Genomic DNA, 24,042 nt, shown 5'->3' on the forward strand with positions numbered 1-24,042 from the left:
TCTTAACGACTGGATCACCAGGGAAGTCCCCTAGAAATATTTGTCCTAGTATAGTTCTAGGACAGGATATACAGCAAGCAAAAGAATTAAAAGCCTAGCCCTCATACAGTGGACACTAACATTTGCTGAGAAGCACAGTAAAATACCTGTTGGCTGAGCATAAAAATGATGGCTCCCTAACCATATCCAGATAATGCTTTCCAATCAGAGGTTCCTTTGAAATTCAAGGGGGAGGACAAGTTTTATCAAACACTCTACTGTTAAAAAGCTTTGGGTATTTGGACTCCCTCCAGAAAATAGCAGATTCCATTCCTAATTCTGTTAATGCCAAAAATAAAACACAGGGTATTGGAATTATTTTGTCCCCACGTGTTTGTTCAACATATGAGTCTGTGAATTTTCTCACAATAAACAATACTTTCCTAGTACCTTTTTAATTGTAATTTGTGATAATTGACATCATCAGAGTCATATGAAAGATATACATGATTTTTGAAGTGATTCTAGATTGTAATACATGTAATTTCAACTTCTTTTAAATGAAAGTCAACCTTTTCCAAATTTTTCTTTTACAGCTTCTAAGTTTGAGAAAGGCTAATTTTTCATCATGTTTGTATAATATGACTCATTATTTGAGCCTTTTCACCATGAAATGCTTATGGTTATGTGTGTGTACGTGTGGACAGATAACCTAACAGCTACTTGCCTAAGAGGTCCACTGAGTTTGTTCCTCTTTCCTGGCCTGTGTCCCTTGCAGACACCCTGACCAGTCAGTGGAGCAGTCTAGGTCATCTTTGCCACTGGGTGACCCAAAACAAAGCTGTAGTCTTAAGTGATAGGTTAATGAAATCATGAACTCAGATCATGAACTCCTTATTGCCAAATTCAGACTTAAATTGAAGAAAGTAGGGAAATCCACTAGACCATTCAGGTATGACCTAAAGCAAATCCCTTACGATTATACGTTGGAAGTGACAAATAGATTCAAGGATTAGATCTGATAGACAGAGTGCCTGAGAACTATGGATGGAGGTTCGTGACACAGTACAGGAGGCAGTGATCAAGACCATCCCCAAGAAAAAGAAATGAAAAAAAAGCAAAATGGTTGTCTGAGGAGGCCTTACAAATAGCTGTGAAAAGGGGAAGCAAAAGACAAAGGAGAAAAGGAAAGATAAACCCATTTGAATGCAGAGTTCCAGAGAAACGCAAGGAGAGATAAGAAAGCCTTCCTCAGTGATTAATGCAAAGAAATAGAGGGAAACGATAGAATGGAAAAGACTAAAGATCTCTTCAAGAAAACTAGAGCTACCAAGGGAACATTTCATACAAAGATGGGCACAATAAAATACAGAAATGACATGGACCTAACAGAGGCAGAAGATATTAAGAAGAGGTGGCAAGAATACACAGAAGAACTATACAAAAAAGATCTTCATGTCCCAGATAATCACAATGGTGTGATCACTCACCTAGAGCCAGACATCCTGGAATATGAAGTCAAGTGGGCCTTAGGAAGCATCACTACAGACAAAGCTAGTGGGGGTGATGGAATTCCAGGTGAGCTATTTCAAATTCTGAAAGATGATGCTGTGAAAGTGCTTCACTCAATATGTCAGCAAATTTGGAAAACTCAGCAGTGGCCACGGGACTGGAAAAGGTCAGTTTTCATTCCAATCCCAAAGAAAGGCAATGCCAAAGAATGCTCAAACTACCGCACAATTGCACTCATCTTACACTCTGGCAAAGTAATGCTCAAAATTCTCCAAGCCAGGCTTCAACAATATGTGAACCATGAACTTCCAGATATTCAAGCTGGTTTTAGAAAAGGCAGAGGAACCAGAGATCAAATTGCCAACATCCGCTGGATCATGGAAAAAGCAAGAGAGTTCCAGAAAAAACATCTATTTCTGCTTTATTGACTATGCCAAAGCCTTTGACTGTGTGGATCACAACAAACTATGGAAAATTCTTCAAGAGATGGAAATACCAGACCACCTGCCTCCTGAGAAATCTGTATGCAGGTCAAGAAGCAACAGTTAGAACTGGGCATGGAACAACAGACTGGTTCCATATCGGGAAAGGAGTACATCAAAGCTGTATGTTGTCATCCTGCTTATTTAACTTCTATGAAGAGTACATCATGAGAAACACTGGACTGGAAGAAGCACAAGCTGGAATCAAGATTGCCAGGAGAAATATCAGTAACCTCAGATACGCAGATGACACCACACTTATGGCAGAAAGCGAAGAAGAACTTAAGAGCCTCTTGATGAAAATGAAAGAGGAGAGTGAAAAAGTTGGCTTAAAACTCAACATTCAGAAAACTAAGATCATGGCATCTGGTCCCATCACTTCATGGCAAATAGATGGGAAACAGTGGAAACAGTGACTGACTTTATTCTTTTGGGCTCCAGAATCACTGCAGATTCTGCAATGACTGCAGCCATGAAATTAAAATACGCTTGATCCTTGGAAGAAAAATTATAACCAACCTAGAGAGCATGTCAAAAAGCAGAGACATTACTTTGCCAACAAAGTCTGTCTCGTCAAAGCTATGGTTTTTCCAGTAGTCATGTATGGATGTGAGAGTTGGACTGTGAAGAAAGCTGAATGCTGAAGAATTGATGCTTTTGAACTGTGATGTTGGAGAAGACTCTTGAGAGTCCCTTGGACTGCAAGGAGATCCAACCAGTCCATCCTAAAGGAGATCAACCCTGAGTATTCATTGGAAGGACTGGTGCTAAAGCTGACACTCCAATACTTTGGCCACCTGATGCGAAGAACTGACTGATTTGAAAAGACCCTGATGCTGGGAAAGATTGAAGGGGGGAGGAGAAGGGGAAAACAAAGGATAAGATGGTTGGAAGGCATCACCGACTCAACGGACATGAGCTTGAGTAGGCTCCAGGAGTTGGTGATGGACAGGGAGGCCTAGCATGCTGCGATTCATGGGGTCGCAAAAAGTCAGACACGACTGAGCAACTGAACTGAACTGAACTAATGAAATCAGTCCCCACTTCTCAGTTGCTGGGGAGGAAAGCCATGTCTAAGGCCCTCTCCCAGTCTGCCAGCGGCCACAGCAGCCTATCAGGTCATCCCATCACAACGTCAAGAGGTGAACTCTGAAAAAGACCTAACCAAGATCCAAAGGCTGACTTGTCTCAATGTGAAACTCTTTTCTTTGTGATTAACACAGGCCATGTGTACTAGTCAGTGAGAACTGGAAGGCAGCTGGGTGGATGATGAGCATCTACAAGACATGGATGTAGTGGTTTCTCAGGGGATGATGCAGTGAGCAGCCTTGTTAGAAGAACAATCCAGGGACTTCCCTGACTATCCTGTGGTTAAGACTTTGCTTTCCAGTGCAGGGGACACAGATTCAATCCCTGGTTGGGGAACTAAGATCCCACATGCCTCGCAGCCAAAAAACCAAAATATAAAACAGAAACAATATTGTAACAAATTCAATAAAGAATTCAAAAATAGTCCACATCAAAAAAAAAAAAAAAAATCTTTAAAAAAGAACGCTCTTACCTTGGTTGACAGCTGCAAATCCTAGCTGGTAAGGAAAACCAGCCTTTATTTTCTGTGTCTGAATTTAAGCAACCAATAAAGTTTGTTTAGTGATGCCATTGAGTCTTATGAAGATGGTTTTATCTCAATGCAGGAAACTATGCCAGAGGTCTCAAGTCGTCTGGCCATGTGGTCGTGGGCAACTTAACACCACCATGCCTCAATTTCCCTCTCTTTAAGACTGGGATAATAATAGCAATTTCCTCACTGGTTGTTGTGAGAACTAAGAGTTAACGCATGTAACATCTCTGATTTATCTCAAGTCCTACAGAACTTTCGGTAATTGTTACCCTCATTGTTTTTCTATCAGCTATTGTAGTGATGGTACTTTTGCATTGAAAATATTGATATTTAAAACATAGGACCATTTGTTTCCTTTTCCTTAACATTTTACCTTTAAAAACAATATCATCTGGTAGCCCTCACAGATCCATCTTTGAGGTGACAGCTCCCTATTCATTGAGGTTTATTCAGCTGAATCTGGGCAATTTGGTATAATGTATGCATTCTTTGACTCAACCAATATCTATTTCTTCCCTACTGTGAGGAAAAATTAAATACTTCTTCTCCGTTCCAGCCTCTGCCCCCATCCTTAATTAAGTCGAAGCACACACTTAATTGTAGAATCCAGAACCAGAAAGCCTTTTGCCTTTCCCTTATGTCTATATGCGATCTGCAAATCCTCAAGTTTTGCCTGCCCTGTAGAATTTCAAATGACAGATCATTTTAAAATGAAGACGCCTTTTTTATAACCAAGCATTGACCTTCAGGTCAGTGTTACCAATTTTTGTCTGTCACAGTCTCTGTTGGTGTAACCCAACATGGCAGGGCCTCTAATAGAGATGGACAAGTCAGGCTCGTTGGAGAATCATGTCCTATAACCCTGAGTTGCAATTAACCATGGGTGAGACTAAGGTCTGAACTGAAGTTGACCTTTGTATTCCTTCCCCTTAAATCTGCTCCCATCCTGATCCTCTGAGAAACACCACTCAGTTCAGGTTCAGGGAGGAAACAAGGAGAAGGAAGAGTTATTTCTGTTTTTCCCCGACCCGTGCTACACTTGGGTCTCCTAACTGGTGGCCATTGTCCTGCTACTCTTCTCCCATAGGACATGATGCTGAAGACATCGTTCTTCACCATGTTCTCTTTACCGACTCTGATTCATGCCTGTCACATAGTTAATAACTTGCCAAGGATTTCTCTTCCCTTTCCCTTGCCCTTGTTTCTTGTTTTTATTTTTATGCCAGGAAAGAAATATAAGAGAAATATTTGAATAGAATATTCATGAAGGGCCATCCTTTTCATTTGACTTCATCCCACATTTCTTTCCTTCTCTTTTGTTCTAGTTGGGAAATTTAGGGCTATAACTATGTTTTTCCTCCCTTTTAATTTTTTCCCAAGCAGTATTATAGGGTTTTTTGTTTTTTGTTTTACATTCCCTCCCTTTTATTTTATTTTTTATTTTATTATTATTATTTTACTTTACAATATTGTATTGGTTTTGCCATATATCAACATGAATCTGCCACAGGTGTACACGTGTTCCCCATCCTGAACCCCCCTCCCACCTCCCTCCCCATACCATCCCTCTGGGTCATCCCAGTGCACCAGCCCCAAGCTTCCTGTATCCTGCATTGAACCTGGACTGGCAATTCATTTCTTATATGATATTATATGTGTTTTAATGCCATTCTCCCAAATCATCCCCCGTCTCCGTCTCCCACAGAGTCCAAAAGACTGTTCTATACATCTGTGTCTCTTTTGCTGTCTCGCATACAGGGTTTTTTGATAGAATTTATTTTTTAGAGCAGTTTTAGGTTTACAGCAAAACCAAGCATAAAGTATAGTGAACCTTTTCAGATTGGTCTCTTTCACTTGGTAATATGTTTTTGCTTCTTTTGTTTTCCATCTATTCTTGAGTGTTGTCTTCTTATCCATTAGAGGCTTTAGCCTATAACTCATAGTTATTTTAAATTCCCAGTCTGATAATTCCACCATCCCTGCCATATGAGCCTTATCCCAGTGGTTCCTCTGTCTCTAAACTGTGTTGTTTGCCTTTTAGTCTGCCTTGTAATTTTTTTTACTGATGTCCAGACTTGATGTACCAGGGAAAAGGGATTTCTGCAAATAGGTCTTTAGTCACATGATAGTAAGTTATTGGAGAGGCAAGGAGACCCACAATTGGGTCTCAACCTTTTAGTGAATTTGTGTCCTGAGCTGTGACCTTCACAGGCACTTCAGCAGCCCCCTCCTTGGGTGGACAGGATGGCTGGAAGGGGCTGGGTTTGGATAACTTTCCTTCCCCTAGATTGGGTAGGGCTCTGATAAAATCACAACAGGTTAGCCTCTAGGAAAATAATATTCTTGAGGGCAACTATTTTAAAAAGCATAGAATGTTTTGAACATATTCAAGTTGGCTACTTTCCTCCTCCTGCTGCTGAAAGCCAGAGGTGATTTTTTTTCCTCCAGTCTTTACTTTGAGAACCAGGTAGGGCTCCTTAAGATAAAATTCAAAAAGGTGTGAGGTCCCCGTTAAGTCTGGACCCTGCTGGAGTTTTTAAGTCTCAGACTGATCCACACTGAGCCTCCAGTAATTCAATTACAGTTTGGGTTTTTCAGCCTCAGTGCTGACTCTCACATAGATTTCTGCTCGTGCGTTTCTGCTCTGGTGAGTTGTGATTCTCCATATCTGCATGTTTGTAATTCGAGGGACAGTCATTTGCCCTGTGACATCAATTATCTTACAAGTTAAGTCAAACAATTGTCTGTTCAGCTTTTTTACTTGTTTTTAGGACAGAGCAATGACCTCCAAGCTCCTTCATACCCAACAAGAAACCGAAGTCTTCTCCTTAATTTTTTATGCTCCATTGACGTCTATAAGAACATTTTGTTCTTGTTGTTATTACTAAGGTCTTTGAGATTCATGCAATCCAAATTTAGAGATTGGAGGTTTAAATATTTCAGACAAACCATTTCTTAAAAATCAAAATGGAAAATAAATTTACCTGTGTCTTTAGATAAGATCGCAAAGAAAAATTGCCTCCACTTTAGGAGTTTTCCTGCACAAAACACTATTTCATTAAGTTCACAATGTTTTTCTGACAGTTTTAGAAGTTTTCACTTGAGAAAAAAAAAAACCAGATCTGAAACACAAAGTCCAAAAGAGAAATAGAGAAAAAAAGAAAGAGAATAAATTTCAATTTATCCAGTCATTCCCAACCCTCAATTCTAAATCTAACCTTCCTCAACCATCTTAATTATGGAATACAGTGTTTAATTGTACATGAGGAAAAACCAAAAATCCCAAGCAGTGACTCATAATGTCTGTGACCAAGCAAGCTACTTTTGATTAGTAGGTTGTAGATAAACTCTTTTCTAATGCTTTGCTATGACAATTGTTAATTCAACTACTTTTTTTTGTTAATTCCTACTTTTTACAGTGCATAATATTTAGTCATGAGGTGATGGAGTATTCACACCTGAAAGCAATTTGGTGAAAATTATAATGTAACTTGTATGGAAATGTAAATTAATGAAATACTTTGTTAGACAAAGCACATTGTTCTAGAATAAGTACCTTTGGGGTCAAGAGAGATCTGGGGTGTGATTCCAGCTCCTCCACAATTTGGACAGTTTAACTTCTTGAGACTCAGCTTCATCTATAAAACGAGAAGAATAGCTCTTACCAGGTTGAAAAAAGTAAAAGTCAGAGTGTTAGTTGCTCAGTCATGTCCTGCTCTTTGCGATCTCATGGACTTTAGCTTGCCAGGCTCCTCTGTCCATGAAATTCTCCAGGCAAGAATATTGGAGTGGGTTGCCATTTCCTACTCCAGGGGATCTTCCCAACCCAGGGATCGAACCCAGGTCTCCCACATTGCAGGCAGATTATTTACCGTCACTAGAATTAAATGCGGAGAAAGCAATGGCACCCCACTCCAGTACTCTTGCCTGGAGAATCCCATGGACGGAGGAGCCTGGTAGGCTGCAGTCCATGGGGTCGAGAAGAGTTGGACACAACTGAGCGACTTCACTTTCACTTTTCACTTTCATGCATTGGAGAAGGAAATGGCAACCCACTCCAGTGTTCTGCCTGGAGAATCCCAGGGACGGGGGAGCCTGGTGGGCTGCCGTCTATGGGGTCGCACAGAGTCGGACACGACTGAAGCAACGCAGCAGCAGCAGCAGCATTAAATGAGAGAGTGCTTACAGAGCAGTGCCACACAGTAGCTGTGCATTGTATGGCGGTTTCCACGCTCTTCCTTTCCAACACAATTAAGTTCCTAAGTGTGTATTAGTGGCGAGCAGAAGTGTCCAAAAACATCTTTCTGTGGACCACATAGTCTTTTTAATTTTTTAATTTGAATTATTTGACAATACTTAAAATTCAATTCCTATAAAATCTGAATTTGGGGTTTCTCCTGATTTACAACGTCTGGGCCCTCTATGGGGCATCCAGCCTCTGGAGCTGAGTGGCTGTCTCCCCTTCCACTTCTCCAGCACCCACCACTCCTTATCATCTTAGACCTGTTTCACTCCCTTGTGAGGTCTGCCTGGCTCCCAGTGACATCTGTGTCTGTGGTCAAATGGTGAGGTTAATGCAGGAAGGCTTGCTGAGGACATGGGAGGCGGGTTTTAACAATTCACAGGCACAGAGTGTATGGTTAATGGACATGAGCTTAAAGCTGTGAGTCTCCAGACTGGACCTCTGCTTGGTTTTAGTAGGTTCTCACCAGTCCTTAATGGCCATCTTTTGTGCTTCAGGAAGATCAGCAGTGGGGTGTGTAGCGCGACCTCACTGAAGTTAGTTCACACACGGGGAGGTAAGAAAGGAGAAAGATCTTTCTGGTACAAGCTTGGCTTTTATTGTTGCACACACACCCCCTCCACCACCTCATCTCACCAGGGGTAAGAAGCACTTTCACTGCCATCTCCTAACCTGAAAGGATTAGAGAAACACAAGAGAAGACAGAGAGGGAGGGAGGTCTGGCAAACTTGACCGTGTCTCTCTTCATAGGCAGAACAGAAGAGAATATTGAGGCAATTATCTGCATAAATCAGCCTGAAGCACATTAAAGAAATTCCAGCAAAAAGGGGACGTTTATGCCTGAATAATGGCACTAATTATCTCCGGCCTCCACTTTAGCGCTCCTGGGGAAACCTGGCTTAAGAGTGCTTTTCCAGTGAGCTGGCAGACTTGGAGGTGGAGAGAAATCATATTGTCATAACTGCAGCTGTGGACCTGGAGTCAGTGCTGCCTCTGCCCAGAACACCTGTTGAGAATATCCAAGCCCGCATTCTGCCTCTCAGACTCACTTGATGGTCTGGAGAAAAGGGGGGCCCTGGGGAAGACAAGCAGGTTCAGCAAGCTGGCACCTAGAGGAACCATGCCGCTTACTTTGCAAAATCTTTACAGCTTTTTACTGTAAACGCATAATCTCAAAAAATTTTTTTGAAATATAGTTGACTTACCATGCTTGTTAGTTTCAGGTATACAGCAAAATGATTCAGTTTTATATATATATATATATATGAAGATATGAATATACATATTCTTTTTTAGATTTTTTCCATTATAGGTTATTATAAGATACTGACTATAGTTCCATGTCCTGTATAGTGGGTCATTATTGGATACCTGTTTTATATATAATAGTGTGTATATGTAAATCTCAAACTTCTAACTTATCCCTCCCACCTTCCCTTTGATAACCATAAGTTTATTTTCTATATCTGTAAGCCTATGTCTGTCCTACAAATAAGTTCATTTCTATCATTTATATATTCCATGTATAAACTACCCCCTGGACTGTACCCCGCCAGGCTCCTCTGTCCATGGAATTCTCCAGGCAAGAATACTGGAGTGGGTTGCCATTCCCTTCTCCAGGGGATCTTCCTGACCCAGGGAGCGAACACAGGTGTCTCACATAGCAGGCATAGTCTACACCATCTGAGCCACCAGGAAATCCCCATATCAGCGATACCATGTGATATTTGTCTTTCTCTGACTGATTTCACTGGTATGATAATCTCTACATCCACCTATGTTGCTGCATAATGGCATTATTTTATTCTTTTTTATGGCTGAGTAATATTCAGATATTGTGTGTGGTGGGAGGAGTTCCCTGGTGGCTCAGATGGTAAAGAATCCACCTGCAATGCAGGAGACCCAGGTTTCAATCCCTGAGTTGGGAAGATCCCCTGGAGAAGGAAAAGGCAACCCACTCCAGTATTCTTGCCTGTGATTATGTATCTCTATTTATCCATTCATCTGTCAATGGACATTTAGGTTGCCTCCATGTCCTGGCTGTTGTGAATAGTGTTGCTATAAATATGGGGCGTATGTATCTTTTAGAATTGGAATGCATACATCAGCTATATGCCCAGGGGTGGGATTGCTGGATCATATGGTAGCTCTATTTAGATTTTTGAGGAGACTCCATACCATTCTCCACAGTAGCTACACCAATTTATATTCCCATCTTTACAACTTTAACGTTGTCATAGAAGTTATAGATCATTTTCATTTTTCTGTTTAAAAATGTATCTTTTTTTCACAACAACTTTTAGCAATAAAAAAGGGGCAACTTATTAATGTTCTGCCTTCTAAGTATGAATCAAAAGATTATTATAACTACAGGCAAGAAAGCATTTGGATTATGTGGCATTTGGAAATGAAAATAAAGGTTATCCATATGGTCTGATGTTGTCAATGCCTCACACTGCATTAGTAATCACCGAATATGGGGGTGATTTTGATTATGCGGCTCATTTTAAATTGTGCCGTGTCCTGGGTCAGTCAGAGTCAAGATGATTTACTGGAAATAGCTGCTGTTTTCTTGTGTAAACGCTGCTAAGTGCTTAAGCAGAATTAGAATATTTAGGACATCGTACTTTTGGTTTTACGGTGTTATGGTCTTCTTAAAGCTTCTCACTTTATACCTTCTTAAGCATCACTAATTCTATTCTTGTCTGTCCTGAATGCATCAAAAACCTCCAGTAGTAAGAGCTATAAAGTGTGTTTTATGCATGTATGTGAATGTCAGTTTCCCTTCGGTTTTATAGCTTTTGTCCTGGTCTCTGTAACTTAAAAGATTATGAGCTTCTGGTGGTTAATGAGAATGATTCAAAGGCCAAGGTTTAACCTTTGTCTCCCAAAGACCTGGAGCTCTCCCTGCCTTCCAAGGCCTTTTTGCATCTCATTCACCAAGGGGCTGGGGGAAGCCCGGGGATTATTCTTCTGCGGACCTGCAGGAAAGCCAACAACTTGCCTTTTCTTTTCCTTCTGGCCCTGCTGACCAGCATTGCTGGAGAACCACTCTGGGTTCATTTGGGGTTAGGTCCATGTCACAGCCATCTGAGGGTCAGAGGCTCATGCAGGCTCATGCAGGGTCAGAGGCTCATGCAGGCTCATGCAGGCTCCTGGCAGCCTCCTCCTTTCACTCATGCACTCCAGCGTGAACACCATTGGTTCCAATCGTCAGTCAGGGCACATGGTCCATCCTTGCGTGTGTCTACATAATGAACTCTCTGTCCCAAGGAAACTGGCCCAGAAGCGGAAGGAGACAATGAGCAGCACACGGCAGGAGATGACGGTGATGGTGAGCTCCATGGACAAGAGCTATGCCGAGCAGGGCACCAGCTGCGACGAGGCCTTCTCCTTCATGGACACGCACAACCTCAACGGGAGATGTGAGTGGGCGCCCTTCCTGCCTTCGGGGCACCTCTGGGGTCCGGGGGTTAGGAAACAAAACCTCCCTAGACAATCCTTAGGCCCTGTTGATTTCGCCAGTCCCTTCAGATGATGCTGGACACATCCCCATGTGCCACGGCGGCTTAGGAACGATGCTGCGGGAGGGGGGAACGGGACCAGGTCAGAGCACAGGCAACCACGGCCACGTGTCTGTAAAGACCTGAGAGCTCTGACACCAAGGCGGCCCTCCCCGCCCACAGAAGCACCTGCTTCCCACCCTCCCTGCTGTTCCTCAGCTCCTGTTTGTGAGCGAGCCAGGTGTGGAACCACACGGGGGAAGCCTGTTATAAAACAGCTCACTAAATGGCAGTAACAAGCTAATTGTTTATTTGTTTAGCTGACACGTTCTGCCTTTATTACAGGGCTATTAGTGGCAATTAATAAGTTAAACTGTATTTCCACTTCAGAAGGCTTACATCTCACACCAGGTGGGTAAAGGGAGCTCAGCTAACACCTTCCCGTGCTACCACCTGCCATCCAGGTACAGGGCACTATTTGAGGAAGCTAACAATGACAAGGATTGTTGGAAATACAGACAGTATTTCTGGCCTCATCCCCTGGTGATCTTTTTGGGGACCTAGATAAATCCACAAGCTGTGCCTGATGATGTGGTTCCCAGCCCTGCTGGGTTCAAGGTCAGAGGTCTCCTCATTTCATGAAATTCATGCCCAAAGGCTGCTGCTGACCCTGGCTGCATTAAATCAGGATGCTGGACAACAACGGGATGGATTAAGGGGAGCTGTCACCAACAGTAATAAAAATACAGGCGGGGGCTTGGCACAGACCCTCAGCCTCCGCTGGAAGAGGGCTGGTCCCAGTGCAGTGCTCACGCCTGTCCTGACCACCCTCCTGGGGTGTTCCGATCAGCATCTCCGCCAGCGCCCTCCCCACATCACACACAATGTGGTTTCTTCTTCTCCGTCTCCTCCCACACCTGCCTTTCCCCCCAACATTCAGCAAAGCTTCATAGAAAGGCCTGCTTTTTTCTTTCCACAGTGGCTACGCTTGTCCACCTTGTACCAGGTAGAGGTCCTACATTTATTTATCCACCTGCAACCCCCACTCTCTGGCATGGGACTTCAGCACACGCCGCTCTCACCTGGGCGGGTGGGACGCACTCCTCATCCGTGGTCACTGTCCTTTGCCCTTTTGTGTTATTTTCAGTGTAGGTGGCAGAATCTGGGGTACTTAAGTGAAAGTGAAAGTGAAGTCGCTCAGTCGTGTCCGACTCTTAGCGACCCCATGGACTGCAGCCTACCAGGCTCCTCCATCCATGGCATTTTCCAGGCAAGAGTACTGGAGTGGGGTGCCATTGCCTTCTCTGCTGGGGTACTTAGGTTTACCACAAATTCCTTCCTTAGGTTCACCACAAATTCCTTCCTTTTTTGGAGACTTTTCTCTGCTTTTTTGTAGCAAATACTATCTTTTTCATTTCGAAAGTATGTAATGCATTTCACTGCCAAAATAAAGCAACTGAGGATGCATTTGTTGGGTGGAAGGGTTGAGGGGAGAAGTCCTTCCCACTACACACAAGATGAGAATTTGTGTTGGGGGGTAACAGAAGATGAGATGGTTGGATGGCATCTCAATGAACTCAATGGACATGAGTTTGAGCAAGCTCCAGGAGAAAGTGAAGGACAGGGAAGCCTGGTGCGCTGTAGTCCATGGAGTTGCAAAGAGTCAGATAGGACTGAACGACTGAACAAGTTACTTCTTGAACATCGGTGTGGAGGGACCGTTCGGATACACGTCCTCTCTTTCCAGGATCACCTGTTTATGTTCCAAATCTTCTGTGTCATGGTGAAATTGCTCACAAATAAATTTACCTGGGCTTACTTACCCAAAGAGCAGAAACCTACGTTAAGAGTTTCTAGGCTTTGGAAGTTTGAGCAATAGAAGGTATTTGCCTCTGGGTAGGGTATTTAGTTTGGCATTGCCTTTTTTAAAAATGAATGTATCTGTGGGAATCCAAAACTGCTCCTATCGAGAGGGCTGCTGCAGACTTGGGGGCAGCTTGGGGCTTGCTGGCCATGAGGGATTACTTGTTTCTCCCATCAGTGCAGCCAGTGGAGGAGATACAGGAAGAAGCTTTTTTTTCTCCACTCTCTGAGCAATGGGTGGGTCTCATGGAATCCCATCCACAGGGACCCTAATGGTAAACTCCATCATCACCACATTCTCTTAACGCCTTTAACGTGTGCTGTGCGTGCATGTGTGCTGCGTCACTTCAGTCCAACTCTTTACGACCCCATAGACTGTAGCCCGCCAGGCTTCTCAGTCCATGGAATTCTCCAGGCAAGAATACTGGAGTGGGTTGCCATTCCCTTCTCCAGGGGATCTTCTCCACCAAGGGATCAAACCAGTATCTCCTGTGGCTCCAGCATTGCAGGCAGATTTTTTACCACTGAGCCACCGGGGAAGCCCAATGCCTTTGTTGCATAAGAACAATTACTGGAGGAGGAAACTTTCAGGAAATGTACTCATTGGACCACTAGACTTCTAGCCTTAAACCACTGCAAGCCTGGGCAGGTTTGAGATCTTTCAGGGTTGGGAGGTGAGTACCTTTTAGGAATGAGACAGTGAGAAAACTGAGGTTGGAGAATTTAAAAATAAGTCTGAGCACATTTATAACAGTGTGGAATAATCTGTCCACCAAAGCAAACAGGAGATGTGCAGAAAGCAAGGGGGAAGTAGTTATGGAGAGTGGGGGTGGGTTTAATCTTTATACAAAGAAGTTTCTAAATACATTTTTTAAAGGTGAAAAGAGACATAGTTATTTTGTATCTGCACATTGTATTTTGCACATTTTTACGAAACAAATACAAATGTCAGCAGGTAACAGGCATTTTACTTCCTTATTTTTATCAGTCATTCTCTTTTTTTTTCCTGGAGATTTATCATAAACATGCATCATAAATGTGACACTTCTCTATTTTAGCAAAGTATAAATGACAGGCAGCCTAGTTTCCAGTTTCGTCATTTACTAATTCGGTACTTTTAAAACATAAACACAGGAAAAACCATTGTCTGAAAGGGAAGTACTCCAAGAGAATGAAAACGTATCAGCGTGTCCTCAGAATAAAGATAAGATGCAATCACCACAGGGACTTGGTTGGTAGTGGCCCGTTTAACACCTGTTTAAGCGGCATTAAGGGATTCCCCAGTGGCTCAGCAGGTAAAGAAACTGCCTACCAATGCAGAAGATGCGGGTTCAGTCCCTGGGTGGGGAAGATCCCCTGGAGTAGGAAATGGCAACCCACTCCAGTATTCTCGCCTGAAAAATCCCATGGACAGGGGAACCTGGCAGGCTACATACAGTCCATGGGGTCACAAGAGTCAGACATGCCTGAGCACACACACAAGTGGTATTAATTAGTGTTCTGATCAGGATGTCAGCATCAAATAAGCCATGTAACTACATTGGAGGAATTAAAGTTTAGACTTACATCAACCAGCCTGTGCACTTAAGCACATTCAAATCATTTATCCTTATGCTTTAATGAAATTAAAGTGTTTTTAAAGCACTAATCAATTAAGATGTTGAAGAGAGTTAAACTACTTTAAAAATAGGAAATATCCACTTTCAATGGGATCAGATAAATTGGATGGGGTTGGCTTTACCTCTTAATAACAGTGGAAAGAGAAGGTGTAAATAGTTAAAGCTTGAGTGTTTCAGAGGAAGATTTCAAAGGAAAATAAGCAGGTTTTTAAGAATTTAAGGCCTAATAGGCCAACATGTAGGCATGCAGCTTTCATGTTAAAAATAACACATATGGAACATCTTTATTTTTCATAAAATAGAATATTGTGAAATGTTCTCTCAGTGTCTACAATAGGAGAAAGGTGAGGATTTAGAAAATTGCAAAAACATTGACATTTGGAACATTCTCCAAAAGCCATGTGTAGACACATTCTCATCCTCTTAGTCGTAAATAATCAGCTGAGCATTTGGTAAAATTCTACAAGCAAAGTGAAAAAAGTGAAAGTGTTCATTGCTTGAGTTCTGTCCGACTCTTTGTGGCCCCATGGACTGCAGCCCACCAGGCTCCTCTGTCCATGGAGTTCTCCAGGCAAGAATTCTGAAGTGGGTTGCCATTCTCTTCATCAGGGGATCTTTCCAACTCAGGGATCCATCCTCGGTCTCCTGCACTGCAGGCGGATCCTTTACCAGTGTGAGCCACTAGGGAAACCCCCTACAAGCAAAGGCTAGGAGTCAAAAGGGAGAGTAATGAATTTCTGCATCCAGAAAGGGGCTGTGGTTGTGGGTATTTTCCTTCATTTGTGGGGTCAGAAAATCTTTTAAGTGGTGAAAGGGTACGTGTCCTCTAAAGTAGGTGTCCCCAATCTCAAGGATGATGATCTGAGGTGGAGCTGATGTAATAATAGTAGAAATGAAGTGCACAACGAATCCAGTGTGCTTGAATCATCCCCAAACCATCCCTCCCACCCCCAGTCCATGATAGAATTACCTTTCACGAAACCAGTCCCTGGGGCCAAAAAGGTTGGGGACCGCTGCTCTAAAGCACAAGTAAGTCCGCAGGGCAGGTGGAGAGGGACAATATCCATCACAGAGACGCAGGTGAACCTCTGATGTTTCTGTGGTCCACAGTCCACCCAGCCCAGTTTCTCATGCATGACCTCAGGGCCGTACTTTCAGGTTATTGCCTCTCTGCCCCCACTGACACGCCTGTCTCTCATTTACAGCTGTGTCTTCACCATCGTCCTTCACCATGAAAACCAACACCCTGAGCACATCGGTGCCCAACTCCTATTACCCAGGTAACAGATCTTTCCGCTGTTGCATCTCTTCATCACCCCGAGCACTCAGAGTCACCCAGGGCTCACTTTGCTGCCCAAGATGCTTGAGGAGCTTACTGTGTTTGATGTGCTGTAACCGGATGCTTTCTGTGGCTTCTACGGGAAGACTGGGAGGGGGGGCCTTTCATCAATCATTCACTGTTCTCTCTCTTTTTACTTTCTCTGCATTGACCTGCTTACGGTGTATGACAGACCCATTTGTGCCAACTGCAATTTTAGGTGAGAACATTTCCCTTTATCACAGTTCATTACAGGAGTAATTTCGAAAGTCAGTGGCCGCTCTATAGGAGACGGGAGTTTGATGCAGGAGTTGTAACCAGGACAGCGGGTGGTGGCTGGTCTGGAGGGGCGGGGATGGGCGCATAACAAAAAGACTTTCTCCAAACAGTCCTCATTGATAAGAAGGGTTTGCTGCGTGTGTTCTGGGAATGATTCCGAAAGGTTCCAATGAGTGAACCCAGCTCTAGCATTCTCCTTTGCCAGGTTCAGACTTTGCAGTCAGTTTTGATCCCAAGGAAAAATCACAGCATGTCCAAACTCAGCTATAAGACCTGAAGTCTGTCCAGTGTGACAGCCATAAATGTGGAAATAGCTCATTATTATTGTCACTTACTGCTGAGCACTAAAAACAGCTGTTTCAAAAATAGCATTTTTCTAATTATGCCAAACATTATGCAAAAAAAAATAATCACAGTAGAGTTTAGGCCCCCTGCCCCTCCTCGGAGCCACCCAGGGCACCCCCAGCGTTTCCAAGTGTCTGTCACGCAGTGGGATTTCAGAGGAGCCGATGGTCTCAACAGCAGAATGACAAGGTGACACTTTATAATCACATGGTTTACAAGGTGTAGGATGTCACTGGAAATGAAATAAAATGTTAGCCCCTTCGGGCAGAATGCAATGAAAGTAGGAAGTGTTCCCAGTGGGAGATAAAGAAAAAAATCCCATTTGTCCAAATACAAGGAGGGGGAGGAGAAATGGTGTTACCTAGCCGTGATGGGCCCAAACAAGCGTGAGCCGCTGTTGTCTTTGAGACCATAACCGGTGTACCAGGCTGCTTTCTGCCTATCACTAACCTTCCCGAGAAGGAGCACCATACGGATGACTTCCAGGTGCACAACCATCCATCGTAGACAGGGCTCCAGCCTCCGCTGTGCCAGGCCTGCTTCCTAGTTCTCCATGCTCAGTCACTCAGTTGTGTCCGACTCTTTGTGACCCCATGGACTGCAGCCCTCCAGGCTCCTCTGTCCCTGGGATTTTCCCAGCAAGACTACTGGAGTGGATTGCCATTTCCTTCTTCATAACTCTCCTATCAAGGGTTTATATCTTGGCAACATAATTTTTCCCCCTGTGCTTCTCTTTCTCTTAAGTTGTTACGATTTTTATGTAGAGAGTGTATTTTTTTCCCCCGTATGATGTTTTCTGGGCTTGATTAAGCCAGTTTGTTGCCTGAGGGGAAAAAAAGAACTCAGACAGAAGGTGAAGAATAGACTAAACCAGAATTTTTTTTATCTGCGTTGTTTTGAGGGCTAATAAGCAAACCCCACTAATGCCAGCACCTTTGACTAGCGACAGTAAGGGAAAGAAAGCTGCATTTTTAGCCTTTTCGTGAGTGAGGGGCTAATCGTAGGCACCCGAACAATGCAATCTATATGCAGATGACATTTGCAGAATCTCTTGATAAGCAAAGATTTGCAATTTCTTTGTGTGGCTGGCATTCATTCCTCGATTCCTCTGGTAGATGTTCTGACCTTGGGGGAGCTGTGAGGGGGTAGGGCTGAGATGCACATTATCAGAGGCAAGACAATGTTCAGATTTCACAGCAGGATTTAGATAAGCTTATTAAACAAATGCCATCTTTTAAAGTCGGGGCTTTGTTATTACAAACACTAATGACATCTTTTAAAGTTGGTTAGGCTTCTTTACAGGGAAAGAGTCACTGGAACAGATGATTCAAATAGAAAAAAAAAAAAAATACACATTGGGAAAAATAAGTCAGCCAGATCAACAAGTAGCTGTTTACCGTGTTGAACTGGTACCAACATGCCAGTGTGTCAAACAGCAGTGCTTGGGTACTGTCCGTTCCCCATTACTGGGTGCAAAGGTGAATCTGTGTGTCATGTAGGTTATCACTTGAAACCATGCAAAGAAATTAAGCTGTGCATCTACTCTGGCACTTTGGGGGAATAGTGGTATTATAATTTGCAGGAAGGCATGTTTTGTTGTGACTCAGAGCTTGGCACAATTAAATCCTCTAGTGCTTTTTATGCACACAAGCTAAGGTGCTCAGCCCTAATATATAAAGCTTTAGTATGCCTTTGTATCATTTTCTTGCAAAACGTAGATAGATGATAGATAAGTAGGTAGGTAGATAAGTCAGACCTCTCCCTACCTCAAAAACAGCATTCGTTTGGAGATTTTTCTAGCTGGCTCATTGAAAATTCTAGAAAGTTTACAAGAGAATGTAGGTAGAATGAGTTCTCAATTCTTTGAAAACCATCAGAAATGTTAGTGAGAAACTTTATTTCTGATTTCCTCTTACACATAATTTCTAATTTAAAACGTATAGGTGGGTTATTTTTAACAACTATAGGAAGTTAGGGACAAATGATATATTTTATCTGTAATCATTCTTTTTGAAGAAGGCAGAGGTAACTGATGAATCACTCATTTCAGTGGAATCGAGATTTTCTGCTGGTGTGGGTGACCTGATTTCAGAACAGATATCACACCAGAAACCTTCTATTTCCCTGTCAGTATCTATGTACTTGATAATAATATTCTCATTTTAGATGTTCTGGGTCGTGTGTAGATCCTCTGAGACATGTCCACGTAGTAGTGAGATCACACTGTCCTGATGCAGTGTGGGTGACACACACAAGGTGACAGTGGTGGCCACTCTGTAGACCTAAAACTTCAAGAATGCCTCACCTTGGGGTCTGAGCACTGCCTGGTTGCCAGTGGATCTATGTGAAAGACTCACATGATTCATTTAAGAGAGGTTAGAACAGAAGGTCCATCCACAGTGGAGGTCATTTAATTATGTTCATCCCAAAAGGTACAAAACTGAGAGGATGAGAGGCACGGGGGGAACTAATTAATGTTCCATTTATTTGAGTATAAAGAGCAAAGCTTCCTGCTGGAGCAGCTGAAAGCTCCAGGGATTCAGGGCTTTAGGAGGGAGACTAGCGCCCCTTTGTGAGCTTGGCAGTTGCCAATGAACAAATCTGATGTGAAAATGTCCTGGTTTATTTGCGACTATTCTAAGAGATGGGAACAAATAAATTTCTAAATCTCAAAGCAAATCCAAATGGAAAAAGATCATAAAATCAACTGACCACCTTTTTTATTTCGTCTTTGTGTCTGTAGCCACCTTGCAGTGATCAGGTGCCATTTCAGCAGCAGCGCATAGCTACACACCTGTGTGCCACCCTTCATGCCATGCCTCCCGGGGGCTTTGCGATGCAGATAGAAGGTCCCAAACCCAGGCCCAGCTCACCAAGTGCCCTTGAACTAAATTTCCCTGGGAGCTGAACTTCTCAGTTTAAACAGACAAAAACCCGCAGCTGAATTCTCTATTGATAAACAATCTGGTCATTTTCTTTTTAATTGAACACATCTTTTCTTATATGTTTTCACTCTTTATGCCTGAAACCAGTTTCAATTTAATGTTCTCATTTTAAGTGACTTTCTCATTATATTTTGATGTGTCATACCCTGAATCAAAATGGCTAAAGAGATTCAGCATTGTAATGAGTTAACCTGTAAAATGTGGAACTCTTAACCTAATAACATCGTCCTGCCTAAGACATTTTTTAATAGCTACAATTTCTGCAATTCATTAATCTAATTTACTAGGAGCCTTCCATTAAAATATAGCCTCTTAAGGCTTATTTGACCAAATTCTGACATTAATTTCATAGTACAATTTGGTTGACTTGTTCAAGAAATTTAAGTGAGAAAATGTGTCGAGTACAACTAAGACTTATTTAGTCATTACTTGGTTCATAGGGGATGAAAAGCAATTATGATACTATTTTAACCTCCTAATGTTATTGAGTGCTTAAATTAAGCACCTTCATCCTTATGTGATGGGAGAAATGAGGCCTTGCCTTCTGACCACCTATGAATAGAAAACTGTAAAATTAAAGCACAAAATAAAAAATACCTGTACTTATTCACTTAGTATTATTGCTTATGCCCTGTTTCCTTTTTCTCCTCCTCTTTTCTCCTGATATGTATCTTCTTAAAAGTGCCTATAAATGGTAAGTTCCCCCATGCACCCACCCCATGGAGAAGGTGTGGAGGGAATGGGGGTGTGTGTCTTATCTGTAGATCCAGACAAAGCCAGCTGGTTCCGCTGTGCGTTGGCCTGCATGTTCGCTCTCATAGAACATCCCATGAGTGCTGTGTCCATTCACCGTCTTTCCAGCTTTGTGATCCTGGAGCATGCAAAGTGACTCATCCAACCCAATTCCTTTCTTCCCCCCACCCCATTCATCTTGGATCTCATGTATCAAGTTCACGTTTTCATCGCTAGCTTTATAAGCCAACCCATTCTGTGCACTTTTTCTTTGCTCACAGAACATTTGTACTTCGTTGATTTCCATCTTCATACAAACTAGTTCATGAATCTTCAGAGGACAACAAGACTGGTTTGGAACCAGGCCTTGACGAAGTTTCAGAGCGAAACTTCGGTGAACTTTAGCGCCTGAAGGCTAAAGGATTCTTACCGATCAGCTTTGTGAAAACTAGAGATCGTTTGGACTGCTTTGTAAAAACAGATTCCTGCCTCATCCCCACCAGTACCGCCAACCCCATTTAAACCTGTAGACATTTAACTTTTCTTTTTTGCTGAATCATCGCGGGGATTGTGGCAGCTGTAGGTTGAGGGGATATCAGATTCTCAGCAACCCCGGCATAGCCACTGGTTCCCCTCACTTTCCCCATGACCTTCTTTTCCCAGACGAGACACACACGATGGCCAGCGACACCAGCAGCCTGGTGCAGCCGCACACGTACAAGAAGCGCGAGCCGGCCGACGTGCCCTACCAGACTGGACAGCTGCACCCCGCCATCCGGGTGGCTGACCTGCTCCAGCACATCACGCAGATGAAGTGTGCCGAGGGCTATGGCTTCAAGGAGGAGTATGAGGTGAGCACACACCCCGCCTGCACCCAGGCTCCCCTCTGCCTCCTTGGGCTAGGCGCCAGGGCTGTGCATCCATCTCCCCCCTGCCAGGGCGCCCATGAGACGGGTGGGGAAGGATCAGCTGTTTCAACCCTGGATCCGTTTCCATCTGCCGGTGAGACTTGGGAAGCTGGCCTACTTTAAATGGAAAAAGGAGGACTGCTTCTTCACCTCTTTCCTTATTCCGCACAAATACTCCTTGAAAACAGAAGCCTGCAGGCTCTCATCCCCCTTCCTCATACCTTTCCAGGTTTTTCCTGTAATGAAGTCTGATGTTAAAGTCCAGGAATTTTGAGTGTTAGCTCAGAAAGAAGCTGTCCAGCTAGAGCAGAGCCATTGTAGGCCAGCCAGTGATGTCTTGTGCTGGAGATAAGATGAAAGTAGAGGGGCCAGCTAGGGTCATGGAGTGACAGCTGTCACTGCCCCGCCAGCTCAGTGAGCAGGTCACTGTCCTGGGACCCAGTGTGGGCAGCCCTTGAGGGCCTTTCAGGAGCAGTGGTTTATACTCTGACACCATATGAACAGAGTAGGCTTTACCCCTTTCACAGCCTCTGTCCTTAGCCAATTCTATTGGAAAGTCTTTGTCGAACTGGAGAGAATTAATTGACTGGATGAAGACTGGTTCAGAAGAGCACAGCGTCAGTGTCAGTGTGTGTATGTGTGTGTCTGTGTGTGAGTTTGTGAACTGGGTGAAGGAGGAGGCTTGGATTTCTCTGTTACCTTATTAAATAAAATGAGTTCACAGTCATTGGTGAAGATAAAGTAGCAGTGTGCTTATAGTAAAAATAGGATTATACAACCATGTGGCTTTTTAAATCAGAGATGTTTCCGTACTTTGTCTACCTGGCTAGCTCCAAGTTGAAAAACATCATGTCTGAAATTAGAGTATTTTTAAAATCAGTGTCTACCACCTCCCTGTACTTCAAGGTTCAAACTCTGCTTCTTTCTCCTCTTGGGCGTCCCTCATACCGCAATTTTAGCAGTACAGATGCTGTACTGTTCGGTTTAACTGTCAAGGACTCATTGCAGCAGTCAGAGCCCCACCACTGCTCTGCTTCTTTTAAGACCGGGTCTTTGACTTTCCTCGTGGTCCAGTGATTAAGACTATGCGTTTCCAGTGCAGGGAGCATGGGTTTTATCCTTGGTTGGGGAACTAAGATCCCACATGACACCCAGCACAGCCAAAAAATTTTTAAAAAGAAGAGCAGATCTTTGTCCACCTCAAGCAAATGCACAGACACACTTTCTTCTGTTAACGCATGTGTCTCACATGTCGCCAGTGACCTCAAATCAAAAGTCTGCAAAACCAAGGACAGAAACTTGGACCAGGCCCTCATAGCTTAGTTTAAAATATGTCCAGATGAAAGTCGATAAAATATGTCCAGATGAAGTTCTGCATTTTAGCCATGCTGAAATTCTGAGGTTTACCTTTTGTGATTTAATTTATAATTCAGTGAAATTGACTGCCTTTGCATATTTCCTCCTGCACTTTAAAAGGCTGGCTTAGGAATTAATAGGATTAAGACCAAGACTTCCAAAAGCATTAATATTTTATGAAAGACAAAATTAGGTTATTGAGAAAATATAAGCCTAATGAATAGAGATGACGTCTTTAGTTCTCTCCAGTCTTCCGAATGCAGATATTGCTCTAAAGTTTATTAACGATGTTAATGTCAAAGAGATTAGTTATAGGCTCAAATAACAATTTATGAAATAACCTGAGTCCAATTTTTCACAGACTATTTTAAAATACCTACCTTAGGACTTCCAATAGCACACCATAGATGATGCATATTTGAAAATAAGAAGAAAATTATTTCATTTTCAGATATCCTTATCCTGAATAAATATGATTTATAAGTGCAAACTGAAACAGTGTATAATTTTTAAGCATGTTATAGTTTAATGATTCAATAAGAGTCGTCATACTCTGAAATAAAATGTTTTAGTAATTACATTTCAAAAACCTCTTTTTCCCATGCTAGCTATTCAGTGGATCAGAGGGGACTGTTCGTTTTTTTTTTGTTTTTTTTTTTTCATTTATTTTATTGAAGTATAGTTGATTTACAATGTTGTGTTAATTTCTGCTGTACAGCAAATTGATTCCATTATGCATATACATATATATATATTCTTTTCCATTATGGTTTATTACAGGATATTGAGTATAGTTTCCTGTATAGTAGGATCCTATATAGTAGGATCTCATTGTTTATCCATCCTGTATATAACAATTTGCATCTATTAATCCCAAACTCCCAATGCAACCCTCCCCCAGCCCCCTTCCCCTTGGCAGCCACAAGTCTGTTCTGTACATCTGTTTTGTATATGTGTTCATTTGTGTCATATTTTAGATCCACATGTAAGTGATATCATATATTTGTCTTTCTCTGACTTACTGTGCGGAGTATGATCATCTCTAGGTTCATCCATGTTGCTGCAAATGGCATTATTTCATCTTTTTTATGGCTTAGTAATATTCCACTATATATATGTGGATTACATCTGCTTTATCCATTCATCTGGTAATGGACATTTAGGCTGCTTCTGTGCCTTAGCTGTTATAAATGGTGCTGCTGTGAACACTGGGGTGCGTGTTTCTTTTTGAATTATAGTTTTGTCTGGGTATGTGCCCAGGAATGGGATTGATGAATCATATGGCAACTCTGTTTTTAGTTTCTTGAGGAACCTTTATACTATTTTCCATAGTGGCT

General features: G+C 42.7%; 1 protein-coding gene across 5 annotated transcripts in view; it reads left to right on the top strand.

Annotated features, from left to right (window-relative positions):
• Nucleotides 1-24,042, top strand: part of PTPRM (protein tyrosine phosphatase receptor type M) — a 665,820-nt gene that overhangs the window by 515,110 nt on the left and 126,668 nt on the right. For 3 of the 5 annotated variants that reach the window (XM_086373135.1, XM_086373137.1, XM_086373139.1), the window contains 4 exons: nucleotides 11,111-11,262; nucleotides 16,028-16,102; nucleotides 16,334-16,360; nucleotides 21,105-21,292. In XM_086373135.1, coding sequence (XP_086229261.1) covers nucleotides 11,111-11,262; nucleotides 16,028-16,102; nucleotides 16,334-16,360; nucleotides 21,105-21,292 — 442 coding nt within the window. The remainder of the gene's footprint in view (nucleotides 1-11,110; nucleotides 11,263-16,027; nucleotides 16,103-16,333; nucleotides 16,361-21,104; nucleotides 21,293-24,042) is intronic. The other 2 variants (XM_086373136.1, XM_086373138.1) reach the window with 1 other exon arrangement.

The sequence above is a fragment of the Bos grunniens genome, chromosome 24 (genome assembly GCF_055505025.1).
Source record: "Bos grunniens cultivar Pamir isolate PY7600 chromosome 24, Bosgru_T2T1.0, whole genome shotgun sequence".
Classification (NCBI taxonomy): domain Eukaryota; kingdom Metazoa; phylum Chordata; class Mammalia; order Artiodactyla; family Bovidae; genus Bos; species Bos grunniens.